This window comes from Phocoena phocoena, chromosome X (genome assembly GCF_963924675.1).
Source record: "Phocoena phocoena chromosome X, mPhoPho1.1, whole genome shotgun sequence".
Taxonomy (NCBI): Eukaryota; Metazoa; Chordata; class Mammalia; order Artiodactyla; family Phocoenidae; genus Phocoena; species Phocoena phocoena.
The window spans coordinates 18,306,563-18,322,176 of NC_089240.1; the positions used below are offsets into that span (position 1 = coordinate 18,306,563).

Genomic DNA, 15,614 nt, shown 5'->3' on the forward strand with positions numbered 1-15,614 from the left:
GGCTTTCATGTTTTATAGTAGAGCCATGAAAATTTTGTCTTGTTACTCTTTTTTCCTTAGTTTTCTTAGTGATTAGTATTTAGATTGTATTTCAAAAGAAAATGTAATTGCCTTTTTAAAAAAATTTTTTTATTGAAGTATAGTTGATTTACAGTGTTGTTAGTTTCAGGTGTACAGTAAAGTGATTCAGTTATACATATGTATAGAAATATATATTATTGTTATTTATATTCTCTCCCATTATAGGTTATTACAAGATATTGAGTAGAGTTCCCTGTGCTATACAGTAGGTCCTTGTTGGTTATCTATTTTATGTTGCTTATTTTTTAAGAAGTCTTTTAGATGGGAAATTCCAAACCAAAGTAGACAGAACAGTAAGATGAACCCACATATACTCACCACTGAGTGCCAACAATTATCAACTCCTGGCCAGTCTTGTTTCCCCTGAACTCCGGTCTACTTTTCTCCCTCTCATATTCTTTTTTTTTTTTTTTTTTTTTACATCTTTATTGGAGTATAATTGCTTTACAGTGGTGTGTTAGTTTCTGCTTTATAACAAAGGGAATCAGTTATAAATATACATATGTTCCCATATCTCTTCCCTCTTGCGTCTCCGTCTCCCTCCCTCCCACCTTCCCTATCCCACCCCTCCAGGCGGTCACAAAGCACCGAGAACTGACCTCCCTGAGCTGATCTCCCTGTGCTATGCGGCTGCTTCCCACTAGCTATCTACCTTACGTTTGGTAGTGTATATATATGTCTGTGACAAAGTGAGAGAGAGGCATGGACATACATACCTCTCATATTCTTTTTTTTTTGCGGTACGCGGGCCTCTCAGAGTTGTGGCCTCTCCCGTTGCGGAGCACAGGCTCAGCGGCCATGGCTCATGGGCCCAGCCGCTGTGCGGCATGTGGGATCTTTCCGGACCGGGGCACGAACCCGTGTCCCCTGCATCGGCAGGCGGACTCTCAACCACTGCGCCACCAGGGAAGCCCTCTCTCATATTCTTTTGAAGCAACTCTGCTTCATATTTCATCTGGAAACATGCAATTGCTTTTTAATTATCATATCAGAACAGTCTAAAGACTGAATTTTCTTCCTACTTACCAAAGTATATATGTATATAATCTATGTAGGTAACATTTTATGTTGGGTGTTAAGATGAGTAGGGTTGATGAAAGTCCACAATCCAAAAAACCAAAAAAACAACACCTCTGTATACTGCTGTTTTTAAAGATTGAAAATGAAAATTTCTGAATTTTCTAGATTCTAGCACTTTCTGGTATAAGTCAGGTGGTGTATGGCTTTGGTTATAGTCACCATTTTGGATGTTTCTTCTCACTAGATTTGGCGGAAAGTGATCTGGCATATACCCGGGCCATCATGGGCAGCGGCAAAGAAGATTACACTGGCAAAGATGTACTGATTCTAGGAGGCGGAGATGGGGGCATATTATGTGAAATAGTCAAACTGAAACCAAAGATGGTCACTATGGTAGAGATATCCTTTGTGGTATAAGAGATCAAGTTAAGTGGGCTTTGTTTGTTTTCTTCCTCGTTTTTTGTCTTAAGACTCAAGTTAATGTCACGAGGTAAATGTGTTATAAAGACTACCTTGAACAAACATTTCCACTTAGTACCAGTACCTTTTTTTTTTTTTCTGTACGCGGGCCTCTCACTGTTGTGGCCTCTCCCGTTGCGGAGCACAGGCTCCGGACGCACAGGCTCAGCGGCCGTGGCTCACGGGCCCAGCTGCTCCGCGGCACGTGGGATCTTCCCAGACCGGGGCAAGAACCCGTGTCCCCTGCATCGGCAGGCGGACTCTCGACCACTGCGCCACCAGGGAAGCCCACCAGTACCTTTTTATATGGCTACCAACAAAGAAGCAGAGTTGAGAATTAAAGAGCAAGTAACCTTTGTACTGTGTCTACTGTTCAGCAGTTGCTGAAATGGCTTCTTCATTAGAAGAAAATTGAGTTCCTTTTGAGTGTCCTTGGTGTACAACAAATGAAGTCATTGTCTCATTTATCATTTTTTAAACTTATGATACGCAAATTAGTGTTAAAAAATGTATGTTCATCTTAACCTTTTTAAAAAGTATATCTCAGAATTCTTTGATACATCCAAATCCAGGGGAAATTTCTCCTTAACCAGTTTCGAACATTGACCAAATGGTGATTGACGGATGTAAGAAATACATGCGAAAAACATGTGGTGATGTCCTAGACAATCTTAAAGGAGACTGCTATCAGGTAATTATATTTATCAGGTAATGTTTTTTTATTATGTCAACTGATAATATGTTCATCAGAACTGTGCCTTCTGAAAACAGCTTTAAGTATAATTGGTTAAGAAGATAAATAATCAAGATGATAGGTCATCTTGTAGGGGAGGAAAAATTTTCCCTCTACCCTTCTAGTACTTGCCTGAGACCCCTGTAATAAAAGACTAACAAGAGGAAAAACAACTTATTAAATGTTTTAAACTCATGTATTTATGGGAGATGCACAGAAAAATGAGCAACTCAGAGGTAGCTTTAGAATTTAGGCTTAAATATGATCCTAATGGGTCAGAGGGATGTAGGAGTCTTAAGGGAGAATAAATGACTTAGGAAAAATGAACAGGGCCCTTAGAAGAGTAGAAAAAGAAGTATGATAGTTTGTGACAGAGTTTGTCTGTGTTTGGTGTCAGCCTTATCTGCTGTGATAAGAGGCGATCTTCCCTGGTTGAATTCCTCGGGGAGGGGATCTATGGCAGTTGAATTCCTTTTGGAGGATGTGTCTTTAGGCAGATAAAGGGGAGTTCAGAGAAAGCCTCTCCCTACATTTGCTGTTTTTCAAGTGCCTACAGCTCAAAATGTTCAATATGCCAAAGCACCGTATTTTGAGGTAGCCTGTTCTGCTATCCTTTATTCTCTTTATGTGAGTTCTATATACATTTGTATTCAGGGAAGGTGTGTACATATAGTTTAAAAAAAAGAAAGAAAGGGCTAACTCCAGATTCTTTGAATTTAATAACATTAATTCATTCTTGTATAAAAGATGCCATGTACCTTTTTTATGACCTGGCAACCACCACTTTTGACTTTTGTCTCTTTAGCCTGAGTCTTTCTGTGTCTGGGTCTTTGAGAAGGAATTCAGGTATTTATCAGAGGGTGTAGATGATGTTTGATGTAGGAATAATTGTTTCTTGCTAAGCAAATAAGTTCCTAAATTCTACTGTGCTTGTGAGTTGACTGATCATTATAGTTTATAGGATACATTTTGTATTGTATTTTGAGGATTCATATGTTAGGTGCCCATACCTACATTATTAGGTAGAGCAAGATAACTAAGCAAATGCATATTTTTATTTGACCAGAATGTTAAATGTGTACCTCTAGTTTTATAAACATATAGATGCATGCTTTCATTTGTTATGTAAATTACCTACACCTACCCATGTTCTCTAATACATGTGTATCCAAATTTGATTTCATGGTACATGTGTTAATTTTTTCTTTTTTCTTTCTTTTTCTTTTTTTTTTTTTTTTTTTTTTTTTGCGGTACGCGGGCCTCTCACTGTTGTGGCCTCTCCCGTTGCGGAGCACAGGCTCCAGACGCGCAGGCTCAGTGGCCATGGCTCACGGGCCCAGCTGCTCCGCGGCATGTGGGATCTTCCCAGACCGGGGCACAAACCCGCGTCCCCTGCGTCGGCAGGCGGACTCTCAACCACTGCGCCACCAGGGAAGCCCACATGTGTTAATTTTTTAAACAGAGAGAAATTATATCAATGTTAAAATGCAGTTGTGATTGTTTTATGGGCAAAAGGAAAAGAAAGTACGTATTTCACTTACACTGTTGGAAAGTTTAAAAAGGGAGGGAGGATGCAGCAGTTCCAATCCTGGGTGTTTATTTGAAGAAAAGGGTAACACTAATTCGAAAAGATACGTGCACCTCCATGTTTATTGCAGCATTATTTACAATAGCCAAGATATGGAAGCACCCTAACTGTCCATCAACAGATGAACGGATAAAGAAGATGTGGTGTATATATACACAATAGAATCCTACTCAGCCATAAAAAAAGAAAGAAATCTTGACATTTGTGACAACGTGGATGAACCTTGAGGGTATTATTTCCACTTAGCATAAAGTCAGATGGAGAAAGAGAAATACTGTAAAAATACTGATTTCACTCATGTGGAATATAAAAAAATTTAAATAAAGGAACAAACCAAACCAAATAAAAATACATAGATAGAGAGAACAGAGTAGTGCTTCTCAGAGGGGAAGGGGTAGGGGAGGGTGAAATGGCTAAAGGGGATCAAACTGTATGGTAATGGATGGAAACTATGCTTTTGGCAGTGAGCATACTATAGTATACACGGAAGTCAAAATATAATGCTATACACATGAAAAAGAAGGGGAATTTAGGTTCTTCAGAGCATGACAGACTTTTCACAATGAGCTAAAAGTTACCATTGTTTGCAAATGTTTGCATTGTTGGCCAGACCCTCTGCCTAAAGTGTTAATCCTCACATCTGTATCAAGTGGCAACTGTTTCTATTTTGTAGATGAAGACAGTAAGTTTAGAGAGTTTAAAGGGCAATTTATAGGGTAACTTCAGAGGAATGTTTCAAATTCATGTCTCCCTGGCGGCTCCTTAGGTTGACTTATGGATTAAGAAAAAAATGTAACAAGAACCGCAAACCTAAACCTTCAGTACTGTGGAGTTCCCTTTCAGGAACAGAAAAGCCACCGTGGGGAGTCTGAAAAATTCTTCTGAGGCTGAGAGTTTTCCTGGAGCTCTAAAGGGGTGGGGGTTCCTGGTCTGTGGGACAGCAGTAGGCAAGCCCCTTAGCCATTAAAATACTACCATTAAAAAAATACCAGGTCCTTGCAACTGTTTATCATTTATAAAACATAATTAATGTTATCCTTTTTTAGAAAATAGATTTATAAGCAGTAAATCTAGCAGTTTAAAGAATTCTCAGTTATGTCCAAAAAAAATTTAGTTAAGTATAAAGATATGAATCTTTTTTTTTTTTTTTTTGCGGTACGCGGGCCTCTCACTGTTGTGGCCTCTCCCGTTGCGGAGCGCAGGCTCAGCGGCCATGGCTCACGGGACTAGCCGCTCCGCGGCATGTGGGATCCTCCCGGACCGGGGCACGAACCCGCATCCCCTGCATCGGCAGGCGGACTCTCAACCACTGCGCCACCAGGGAATCCCAAAGAGATATGAATCTTAAATCTCTTATCAACACAATCCATAAATCTATTGTCAACACAATCCATTATAAAAATAATAAAATAATTTGGTATTAACAGGTGACAAACCATTTGAGAATATTTAGCAGTCTTAATAAAAACTTGGTAAGAAAATTACAAGAGAAGGGAAAGTACCTTCTATTAAACATAATAGAAACGATCAGAAATGTAAAGATACTGTATTAAATGGCAAAATACATAAGCGGTTTCCACTAAAACTAGGAAGTAGAAGAGGATGCTCTGTTTAACCTTGTTTTTGACTCCTTAATGCAGTAAGGTAGGAAAATGAAAACAGTATAAACATAGACAGAACCACATTACTTGCAGAGGATATGAATGCTCACAAAATATAGAAAACTCATCTAGAAAACAAGTTGAACTCATGAGAATTTGGTGTAGCGATAGGATAAAGGCAGACTAAAACTTTTTTCCTTATTCTAAATGCAAAAGTTTGAATGGAAATTGAGTGTGGGCGAGAAATCCTTTTCAAAATAATGACCAGTTGATACTAGGAATAAATTTAACAAGAATGATTTTGAGACTGATAGAATTATGTTAAGATCTTACTGAAAGACAAGCAACTGAAGTGTGAATATGTGGAGAGACAAGTTATTTCTTAGATGAAAAAGGTACCATAATCCCCAAGGGGGTTTTTAGAATTAGACCAAATGATTTTGAAGTTCTCTTGAAACCGTAATTATCTAAGACTAGCCAAGAAAAAATTAAAAAAAGATCACAGCGAAGGGAGATTTGTCCTCTTATTAATTTACTGTGAAGTACAGTAAGCAAATAGAGGAAGTATGATGATGACAAATACAGAAGTATGGCACAGAGACTTGACCACACCTTGGTGTTTGTGTAGACACAAAGCTAATATATGGACTAAGGTGTTTTCAGTTTGGGAAAAGGTTTAGTTGATTTAGTAAATGTCGACATATAATGGGCTGTCCATCTGCATGAGAACAAAATTAACCCTAGAAGCCATAGAAAACAATAATTTCAGATGACTTAAGCTCCAGATACTAAAACTAATACATTTAGAGAAATTTAGAGTATCTAACCTTGGAGTTGGGAAACCTCATAAGGAAAGACAAGAAACCAGTAACATCATAGTATATAAACCAAGCCAAAAGTCTGAAAATAATGGCAACAAACCTGATAGGGAGTTAATCCCGTTAATAATACAAAGAGCCCCTACTAATATTTTAAAATATTAACTAAAGGTGTAAAGGGTATGAACTGGTGTTGTAGACCCCAAGTTCGTGTGCCCAGTGCACAGTGAGGCCAAACAAACTGAAATGGAATTTGGAGCAAAGTTTATTGCAAAGGGCAAGCAAAGAACAGGCAGCTCATGTTATAAAGACCCGAACTCCCTGGTGGTGTCTAGGGAAGTGGTTTTACAGGCAAAATTTGGGGGAAGGTGCAGGGTGTGTGACCTTCCTCTGGTTGATGGTAACAGGGTGGTGTTAAAGAAATCTCAATCATCAGCCGTCTTGTTTCAGCCAGGCTGGGTCCATGTGCTTGTGCACAGCCTGAAGTTACTGTCCTCTGCCTGGGTGGGGGACTTAGTTCCTGGTTAAGAACTCAGTTATGTATCAGATTGTTATCTATAGGGACACAGAAAGACTTGTACCTGGGAGGGGCCTGCGGCGCCCCACTCACTTTAAATTCCCCTTTTCTTTGATACTCCTCAGTCTTGATGGGAACAGGTGTGGGATAAGAAAGGGAATAAACTTTTGGGTAAAGAGGTTAATCATAAACTCTGCCGAGGGAGTCCACTTTTGGTGGCTGGGGAGATGGATGACTCAGTTTTAATACCCCACCCCTGTTTCAACCTTCTCCAAATCTTTGAGGGAATAGGGTGATGACCTGTCTGGCTACTTCCTGCTAAAATGGGGCATAGTCCTGCCTCAGCTTGGGGAGTGGACACTGAGTTGGAAATACTCCCAAGTTCCAAGTCTTGAATCAGAGTCTTGTATGATTAAGATCTCAGTTCCTGGGACTTCCCTGGTGGTCCAGTGGTTAAGACTTTGCCGTCCAATGCAGGGGGTACAGGTTTGATCCCTGGTCTGGGAGCTAGGATCCCACATGCCTCATGGCCAAAAGACCAAAACATAAAACAGAAGCAATATTGTAACAAATTCAATAACGACTTTAAAAATGGTCCGCATCAAAAAAAATCTTTAAAACAAAAAGATCTCGGTTCTTTAGTCCACTGTTTTGGTGTGCCAGATCTAGTTAGGAGTAGTAGTGACAACCCACACAGACTTTGGAAAGTAGATATCATTCCCTGAGAAATTCAGGAGGATGAGCCTGAAAACCAGTCTGGACCTGGCGCTTAGATAAAATTACATTAACTGGTTACAAGTCTCCCCCTAAGTAGGTTATAACTTTTGATACGATATTAACATACATGAAAGGAGCTATTGGCCATTACAATGTCTCCTTTTTCTGCTAATGTATCATCTAAAGCAGTTTCGTTGTCTAAAAAATTTAATAGTTACAAGAGGAGACCTTGAGATAAGGTTGCAGCTGCCAGCCAGCACTACTTCGAGAAAGGCTGGTGGTATCCCAAAGTCTGATACAGTTCAGAAAATTCAAGTTCTCAACAAGACAGATGTGTCTAAAATCACGTCCTCAAAGGCCACCTAGTTCTCCCTTGGATGTCTGAACCATATGTCTTCCATTTTGACTTGACAAATTCATTCCCCTCCTCAATGGCCAAAGTATATGTACCATATGACCAGGCCGCTCTGGTCAGTAAAGTTTAAGTTAAACCGTGTATAAGCCAGAATGACTCCCCCATACTTCCATATGTGAAGATTTTTCTATCATTTCCCCTTTTGATTGCAAATCTTTCAGTAGACCAAAGTACTTGTCCCTCGATGTCAGGGTGGTTGCTGCCTCCCCCTGGGTCCCTCATGTTCCTCTGTGCTAGGCCTCCTTTTTGTTTATATAAATTTGCCTAGGTATCTACTTTGGGGGAAAACTAATCAGATACTGTCAACAGGCTCAGAGGTATGCTAATGGGGAAACATTTCATAGGCTACACATTTAGTTAATTATACCGAATTGTAACACAAGCAGTGTGTATGTGCTTTTAGCAGTAGACTTAAAGCTAGCAATTATGTATGTCATGTATGAGTAGTTATACCCTGACAACTTCGCTAGAAAATTTTCTTTCTATCCTGAACATTGGGGGCAACGATATGGTTAACACAGTAGCTTTCAATTTTGATAGGGCCTTGTCACACACAGGTCATGGGACATCTGATCTTCATCTCAAGATAGGTTGCTGTTATAAGCTTCAGAAACAAGCTCAGTGTCTTTAATAATTCGGTTAAACTTTACAACTATATAACAAGGGGCTATCTGGGAAGTAAGTCTTAGGCAATAAATACAGACCCCAACAGAACTAGAATTTAATATCTATTGAAACAATCTTTATCCAAAATTACCCTCATTTTTTACCAAATATTTTAGCCAAATTATGGAAATCAGACTTTCACAAACCTGGTCTGATTATTTACATACGTGTAATTGATCCTTTAAATTGGCTGTGCTGGAACTTTTCATAAGGAATCCCAGACTGAATTTTTAAAAGGCCCATCAGGGCCAGGAAAGCTATGCCAAGGGCTTGCCACAGATTCTGCCTGCCATGTCTGTAGATCTGGGTGAATTCCTCTCTTCTAGAGGTCTCCAAAACATCTTGAGACTCCTGTGCTTGTCAGGTAGTGACCTTTCTTGTTCACCTTGATAAGGTTGCTGGGAAATCTGAGTTGCCAATTTTTGGAGGGCTCAGGTAGAAAAAAAAAATCATTGTTTCATTGCTGTAAGTCATAATTAGCTTGAGGGGAAGTGTTTCCTTATATCTGGAAAACACAGATCAAAACCAGTAGTATTTTAGACAAAACCCATAAAAATTATAACCATATTCACCAGTTCACTCAGTAATCCTTTTTGTTAACAGTGTTTATGAAGACGCCAGGTTTTTCTGTTAGGATTCTGTAATTGCTTACCCAGTTCATCGATATGATCTGAAATTTATGAGACTTGGACATGTCAAAAAGTCCTTTTTATGAATCTTCTTGAAGATGAAGCACTTTTGGAAAAACAGTAAAACAGTAACTGAGTGACAAGACTTAAAAGGTACAGGTAAACACCTGATCCCAATGTAACTGACAAAAAACTTGGTTATAATAACTAGAATTATGAGTAACATTTTATCAGGACACACCAGACTTTGAGAAATTCCGTATAATTTTTAAAAATTTACTGGAGTATATTTGATTTATAGTGTTGTGTTTCATATAATTTTAAGAATATAAAAACATTTGCCCATACCGTATAACCTGATAAGGCTTAACATTCATTTGACAATGCTTCCCATGTAATTTAACATACTGAAGTATCCTAGTTCATTTAATCTCTGAGATGCCTTAGCGTTCTTCTGAAGCATCCTAAAGTTAGCTGGAAGTCAAAAGAACTTCAGTTAGAATTTGATATTTGGAACGTTTGTCAAAAATATTAAAAAGTTTCAAAACACCTGGTCAAATAAGATCATAGGTCATTGTGAAACAATACCCATTCACCTAACCAAAGTGACAATAAAAGATCTCAAAGGCAAATATAGAAAGTTACAGTCAGATCCCTCAGAAAGGCAAAAAAACTCACAATCTGTTATTGAAAGCAGCTTAGCATTGTAAGAAAACTTTGTTTTGCCAGCAGAGAGAGAAAACCAAAAAACCAAACTCCAGTCTTGCATCAACCTATTCTTTTTTTTTTTAAGAATCTTAAAAAAACATTTATTGATATCTCTTTGTAAGTGAATCAAGTGGGTGTAAAGCGGCATAAACACAGCAGTGAAAATCAGATACCCCATTATAAAAATAAATTACAAAAAAAAAGACAGTGAAAGAGAAATTTTTACAAAATTCGTTCAGGGGCTGTGATGCAACCTGGATTGACCACATCTAGACCCACAGCTGGATGAGACATAAGGCTGGGCAATCTTGGGGCTGAGAGGATTGGTGAGGTTGGGTGAGCAAATGCAGACCCTTTAAAGTAATACTGCGTGGTACCCATTCCAAGGGTCCCAAATCTCCAGGTTCAAGGAAATCTTCCTATAGCTACAACATGCATGGGAAACCCAGACGATGGTACACCGTGTGACTGGGAAAGGTTTCTAAAACGCACCTCATTTTTCATCTCCTGGTGCGCGGGTTTGCCATTCCAGCCGCTTTACTAACAATCTCCCCACTTGGAGAATCAGCACCTTTAACCTCCTGTTTCATACAGTTTGCAATTTGTCCGGAGGATGAACAGGAAGTGGGGGAACCAATGAGAGACTAGCTCTAGCTGTTTGGACAGGCACATGTCATTCTAATTTCCAATCAGGAAGAAGAATTAACCAAAGGATCAGCCTGCCCCCCCCCACCCCCGAACCAGAATAGGGCCTGAAGCAATCCTGCGGTTTTGCGGCCAGCTCCTAAATAAGCGAGTTGAAAAATGGAGCTCAGGGGCACTGCAGTTCACAAACCTGCAGTTATAAATGATAACTATCGTCCAAAAATACATTGAGGTAAGGCAACGAAGAGGATTTGAAAGCAATGCAGAATTGCAGGAAACAGTTTTCAAGAGGTAGATTGGACTCGCCTTTAAAGCACATGAAAAGCGGCAGAACTTCGACAATGATGCAGTTGGCCAAAAAGGGCGCACGCGTCATCAGCCTTTTTTTTTTTTTCTTTTTTTTTTTTTTTGCAGTACGCGGGCCTCTCACTGTTGTGGCCTCTCCCGTTGGGGAGCGCAGGCTCAGCGGCCATGGCTCCCGGGACCAGCCGCTCCGCGGCATGTGGGATCTTCCCGGACTGGGGCACGAACCTGTGTTCCCTGCATCGGCAGGCGGGCTCCCAACCACTGCGCTACCAGGGAAGCCCTTCCCTTATTTTTTAAACATTTGAAAAGAAGGTTTCTCCTAGAAAACTTACCTAATTTACATTTAATTTACTCAAATGTCTCATCAAGTTGTTTTTCTTGTTGACAAATTTTATAACAATATGAACTGACTTTCAGTAACCCTAGATGCAATAAAAGTATTATACGTAATACTGATGACTCTAAAGACATGTATATATTAAACCAACATGCTTAAGCTAGATTTAATATCAAATATCAATTTAATAATGTTTCCCAGATCACATGAACCTGAAATTTAACTAGTTTTTTATATTTCTGAGAATTTAAATAAGCACATAATTTTTTTTAGGTCAGTTAAATGGAACTTGTCCACAAACCAATCTTGTCAATGCCATTTGGAGATAGACACATATTTATTATGTACACATAGACATACATGTGTCTATATAGACACAGATGTAAAAGTTTTCCTGTTTGCATTTAAAAAGCCCCCTTCCCTGTCCCCGTCCCCCCCACCCCCACCCCGGTCTCAGGGATCACAGACGATTAAAGTTTCTGAGAGCCCAGGTAGATCATTTTCATCTCGAAGGTATTAGCTAACCTCTACTAACTGTGCACACACAAACTAGTTTTGGAATGTCAGAAGAGCCCCATCTTAGCCATTTTCAGGGTGAGATTTCCTTCAGTTTGTAAGTAGCCAATTCGGTTTAAATCAATAACAGTAATAGACAGTAATACATATCACTCACGCACATTCACATGCTTCCCTTCCAGATGAACTTGAATCAGCGTTCAGGTTACCAAGACTCCCTTAAAGAGGGTTAAAACCAGGAAGAGAGAACAGGATTGGGACTCGTGTACCAAGACACTCATGCTCACACCCAAAATAAAAGCCAAACCAGTTCCAAAAGGCTCACTTAGATACGACATAGCACAAAAGCCTATACATAAGGAATTTCACCCCATTTCACTTCCCTTTTATAAAACAGTTCTAGTTGAAAGATGCTGTTATAATTTAGAGGGCCATTGTTGTCCAGATCCCAAGGCGTACTGAGGCCAGGCAGTGTTACGATGAAATATCATTTTCTTTCATTCATGGGAGCAAAGCTGATCTCCCAGTTCTGAAAAATGTACTCTAGGGGACTGCAAGATGGACCAGAGCTGTGCTCATCCGTAGTTCTTCATGGCTGGTGGTGTCAAATACCAAGCAAAGAGCAAACCAATGCAATGCAGAACAATCTCAGGGTCACAGTTCCCTAGCCCCAGAAAGGGAGAGAGCCAGCCAATGCCCTATCAGAGGTGAAGCCAAATGACCAAGCCTAGTCCCCTAGTCCCTTTATCTTAGGGAATTGTGTCAAGCTCGATTTCTGACTTGTTACATGTGATTTTTTTTTTACATGAACATGTTTTTTGTAACTAGAAAGGCAGATTTCTTTGCTGTAGGCGAAGCCAGTGCAATAGGGAAGAATAACCATGGTGTCAGTATGAGCTCCATTACCAGAGATATCTCAACCAGCCAATGCAAGTACTGACTGATACACAGATATAAAAAACAAATACGGTCGCATAGACAAGAGATCAGATAAGGTATATTTCAAAATTGCTTTCCCACTCCCAGATGGAGGCCTCCAAACAGATTCGTCTGACTCCCAAAAGAGAATCAGATTGACTCACAATGAACCCAGAGTGGCTCACTTCCTGAAAGGGAGTGAACCTAGACGGAGCCGGTAGAATTCCTAGCTCACGCATGCTGGAGAGACTCGGCCCAAACCGATACCTAAGGTGGGCCGTAGGTCAGAATGTTTCTTGGTTCTAACCAGTCCTGTGCCGAAAGGGCTGGCATCCGGCATCGCCAGGGAGCGTCCCTCCAAGTTCCTCTGAGTGAAACGAGCTCTGGTGGCTGTTGGGGACTCAGGGAAGAAGGCTGCCCTCGGCCAGGGTCGACCTGTCTCGGGCACAGTCTCTTGGTTGGCTCATCAAAACTGGTGAAACCTAATTCGTGTGCCTGATACACAGTGAGGCCGAACAAACTGAAACTTCAGCGTTTGGAGCAAAGAAAGGTTTATTGCAAGGGCCAAGCAGGAACAGGCAGGTCAAGCTCTAAAGGGTTTTCAGGGAAGAGTTTTTTAAGGCAAATTTGAGGGGAGAGCTGCAGGGTGTGTAGTCTTCTTCTGATTGGTTGGTGGTGAGGTACCCCGGTGGTGTTAACTGGATTCTCAGTCATCAGTCTTCTGGTTGTAAGTACTTGTGCTCAGCCTGAAGTTACCAGCCTCCACGGGGGTGGGGGCCTTAGTTCCTGTCGAAGATCCCAGAGTTATGTATCAGATTGTTAGGTGTAGGGATACAGAAAGGTTTTGTACCTGGGAGGGCCCGCAGGGCCCTGCTCAGTTTCAACACCCCCCGCCCCCAACTTCTTTGATACTCCTCAGGCTTGAGGGGAACAGGTGTGGGACAAGAAAGGGAATAAAGTTTTGGATAGAGAGGTTAATCATAAAGTTGGCAGAGGAATTCGGCTTTAGGGGGACTCGCTTTCATTGGTACTTTTCAGAAGACGAAAGTCAAATAGCCTGCAAACTTATGACAAGCTGCTTACCCCTATTGGTGGCGTGAAGTTCTTGTGAAAAGTTAGCAAGGGACTCGACAAAATAAAACAACGGGGACAACATCCAGTACTGGGAAGGCTGCAAGGACACAGGTGCTTTATGCAGCAAGAATTGCCTTCAGAATTAAAAAGTAAAGTACACATTCCTTTTGTTCTGGCAACCCAATGTTTGGGCATCCAGGCAACCGTCATCTATACAAGGAGGTTTGTTATGGCTGTGTTTGTAGAGACCAAGACTTGACGATGGTAAGAATATATAGCATTTTTAGTGGTATGTCAATATTTTTTAAAAACCATCATCACCTAGAATGGTGTTAGGTGAAAGTTGCCAAGTTCAGAACGATGTGTGTGATCCTAGTTATACAAATGAGAACAAGACTTTGAGCACAAGGGAAAACTGAACATATCAAACAAGACTGATATGTAGTTGGAGGCGGCTGAGGTGTTAGTGCCTTCTAGATCTTTGCATGGTTGCACTTGATGCAGTAAATGAAACGAGTTATGTAACAACCAGACAGAAAGATCCAGTTTCTTCAAGAATTGTGGTTTTGAGGATATGTGTAAGAACATTTATAGGAAAAGATCTGGAATAGTTTATCTTAGGGAATTGTGGCAAGCTCGATTTCTGACTTGTTACATGTGATTTTTTTTTTTTTTATACACGAACATGTTTTTTGTTAAGTAGAAAAATGAAAAGACAAGGAGAATAACTCCTTTCTTGTTCAGGAATTTGCCTACAGCTAGGTGGGTCCCTAGCTCATAGCTTCAGTACTCCAAAGATACGGCAAACCCCAAACTTATTTCCTGTATTTACTGTAAAGGGTCTGTATGAGAATTCCAGCTTCTACCTGCTATACTCTGCTTGTTAATAACTCTGTGATTGTGAGAGCTGGCATTTATCACATGGCTTTATTACCATCAGTACTTGAGGTATTAGAGGTAAGATGCAAAAAATAAATCAATAGACAACAAAGTCATTCAGTGCTTAGTATAAAAGAAAAACTAAAAGTAGAAGAAAATACACGTAGTAGGAGAGGCAGAGTTAAAAGTGTGAACTTGGTTTTCAGATCTAGGTGTGCTTCTTGGCTCCGTTTCTTATTGGGTGCCTTTGAGCAGGCTTTGTGACCTCTCTCGTTTGTGTCTCTATTTGTAAAATGGGGATGATAATAGTACCTGCAAGGAGTTGTAGAGCATGCAGTAGGTCCTGAATTTTAGCTCTTAGCAGGTATGGGTGGAAGTCATTTTTGCTTGTGCGGCAGGGTGCTGTGGCCCTCAGCCCCCGCATGCCGTCTCCCCTTTCCTTTTACAAGTGTTTAACTACTTCCATATGTGTTGGCTCACCCGCATCTGTTCCTGTTCTCTCTGGAAGGTTCTAATAGAAGACTGTATTCCAGTACTGAAGAGGTACGCCAAAGAAGGGAGAGAGTTTGATTATGTGATTAATGATTTGACAGCTGTTCCAATCTCCACATCTCCGGAAGAAGGTAGATTCTGTTTTTTCTTTTTAACCAAGATAATGCTCATGGAAACGTTTTTCTTGGCGCCATGTGAGAATGAAAGGATCTTAAGAGATTGTCTAGAAAAGTTCCTTCATTTATTAAAGGTAGTTAAACTGAGGCCAGAGGTGGAAGGATGGCTAGATTTGGCTTTGGTCAAATCCTGTTTTGCCATTAAATGAGAAAAATTAATTCAGTTGTTTGAAATAAGCATGAAATAAAATGACTCATAGTTATACCATTGAGACACTAGCTTGTTGGATAACTTACTTTTACATACTGTGATTTTTTTAACCTGTACTGGGACAATATGGTGACGTTTCTAAGCCACACCAGAGACAGTTCCCCTTCT

At 40.3% G+C, this 15,614-nt stretch overlaps 1 protein-coding gene across 1 annotated transcript in view; it reads left to right on the top strand.

The window, feature by feature from the left end:
- SMS (spermine synthase) overlaps positions 1-15,614 on the top strand; it is a 52,776-nt gene that overhangs the window by 28,085 nt on the left and 9,077 nt on the right. Inside the window, exons 6-8 of the mRNA XM_065900700.1 lie at positions 1,346-1,500; positions 2,162-2,251; positions 15,136-15,250. Coding sequence (XP_065756772.1) covers positions 1,346-1,500; positions 2,162-2,251; positions 15,136-15,250 — 360 coding nt within the window. The remainder of the gene's footprint in view (positions 1-1,345; positions 1,501-2,161; positions 2,252-15,135; positions 15,251-15,614) is intronic.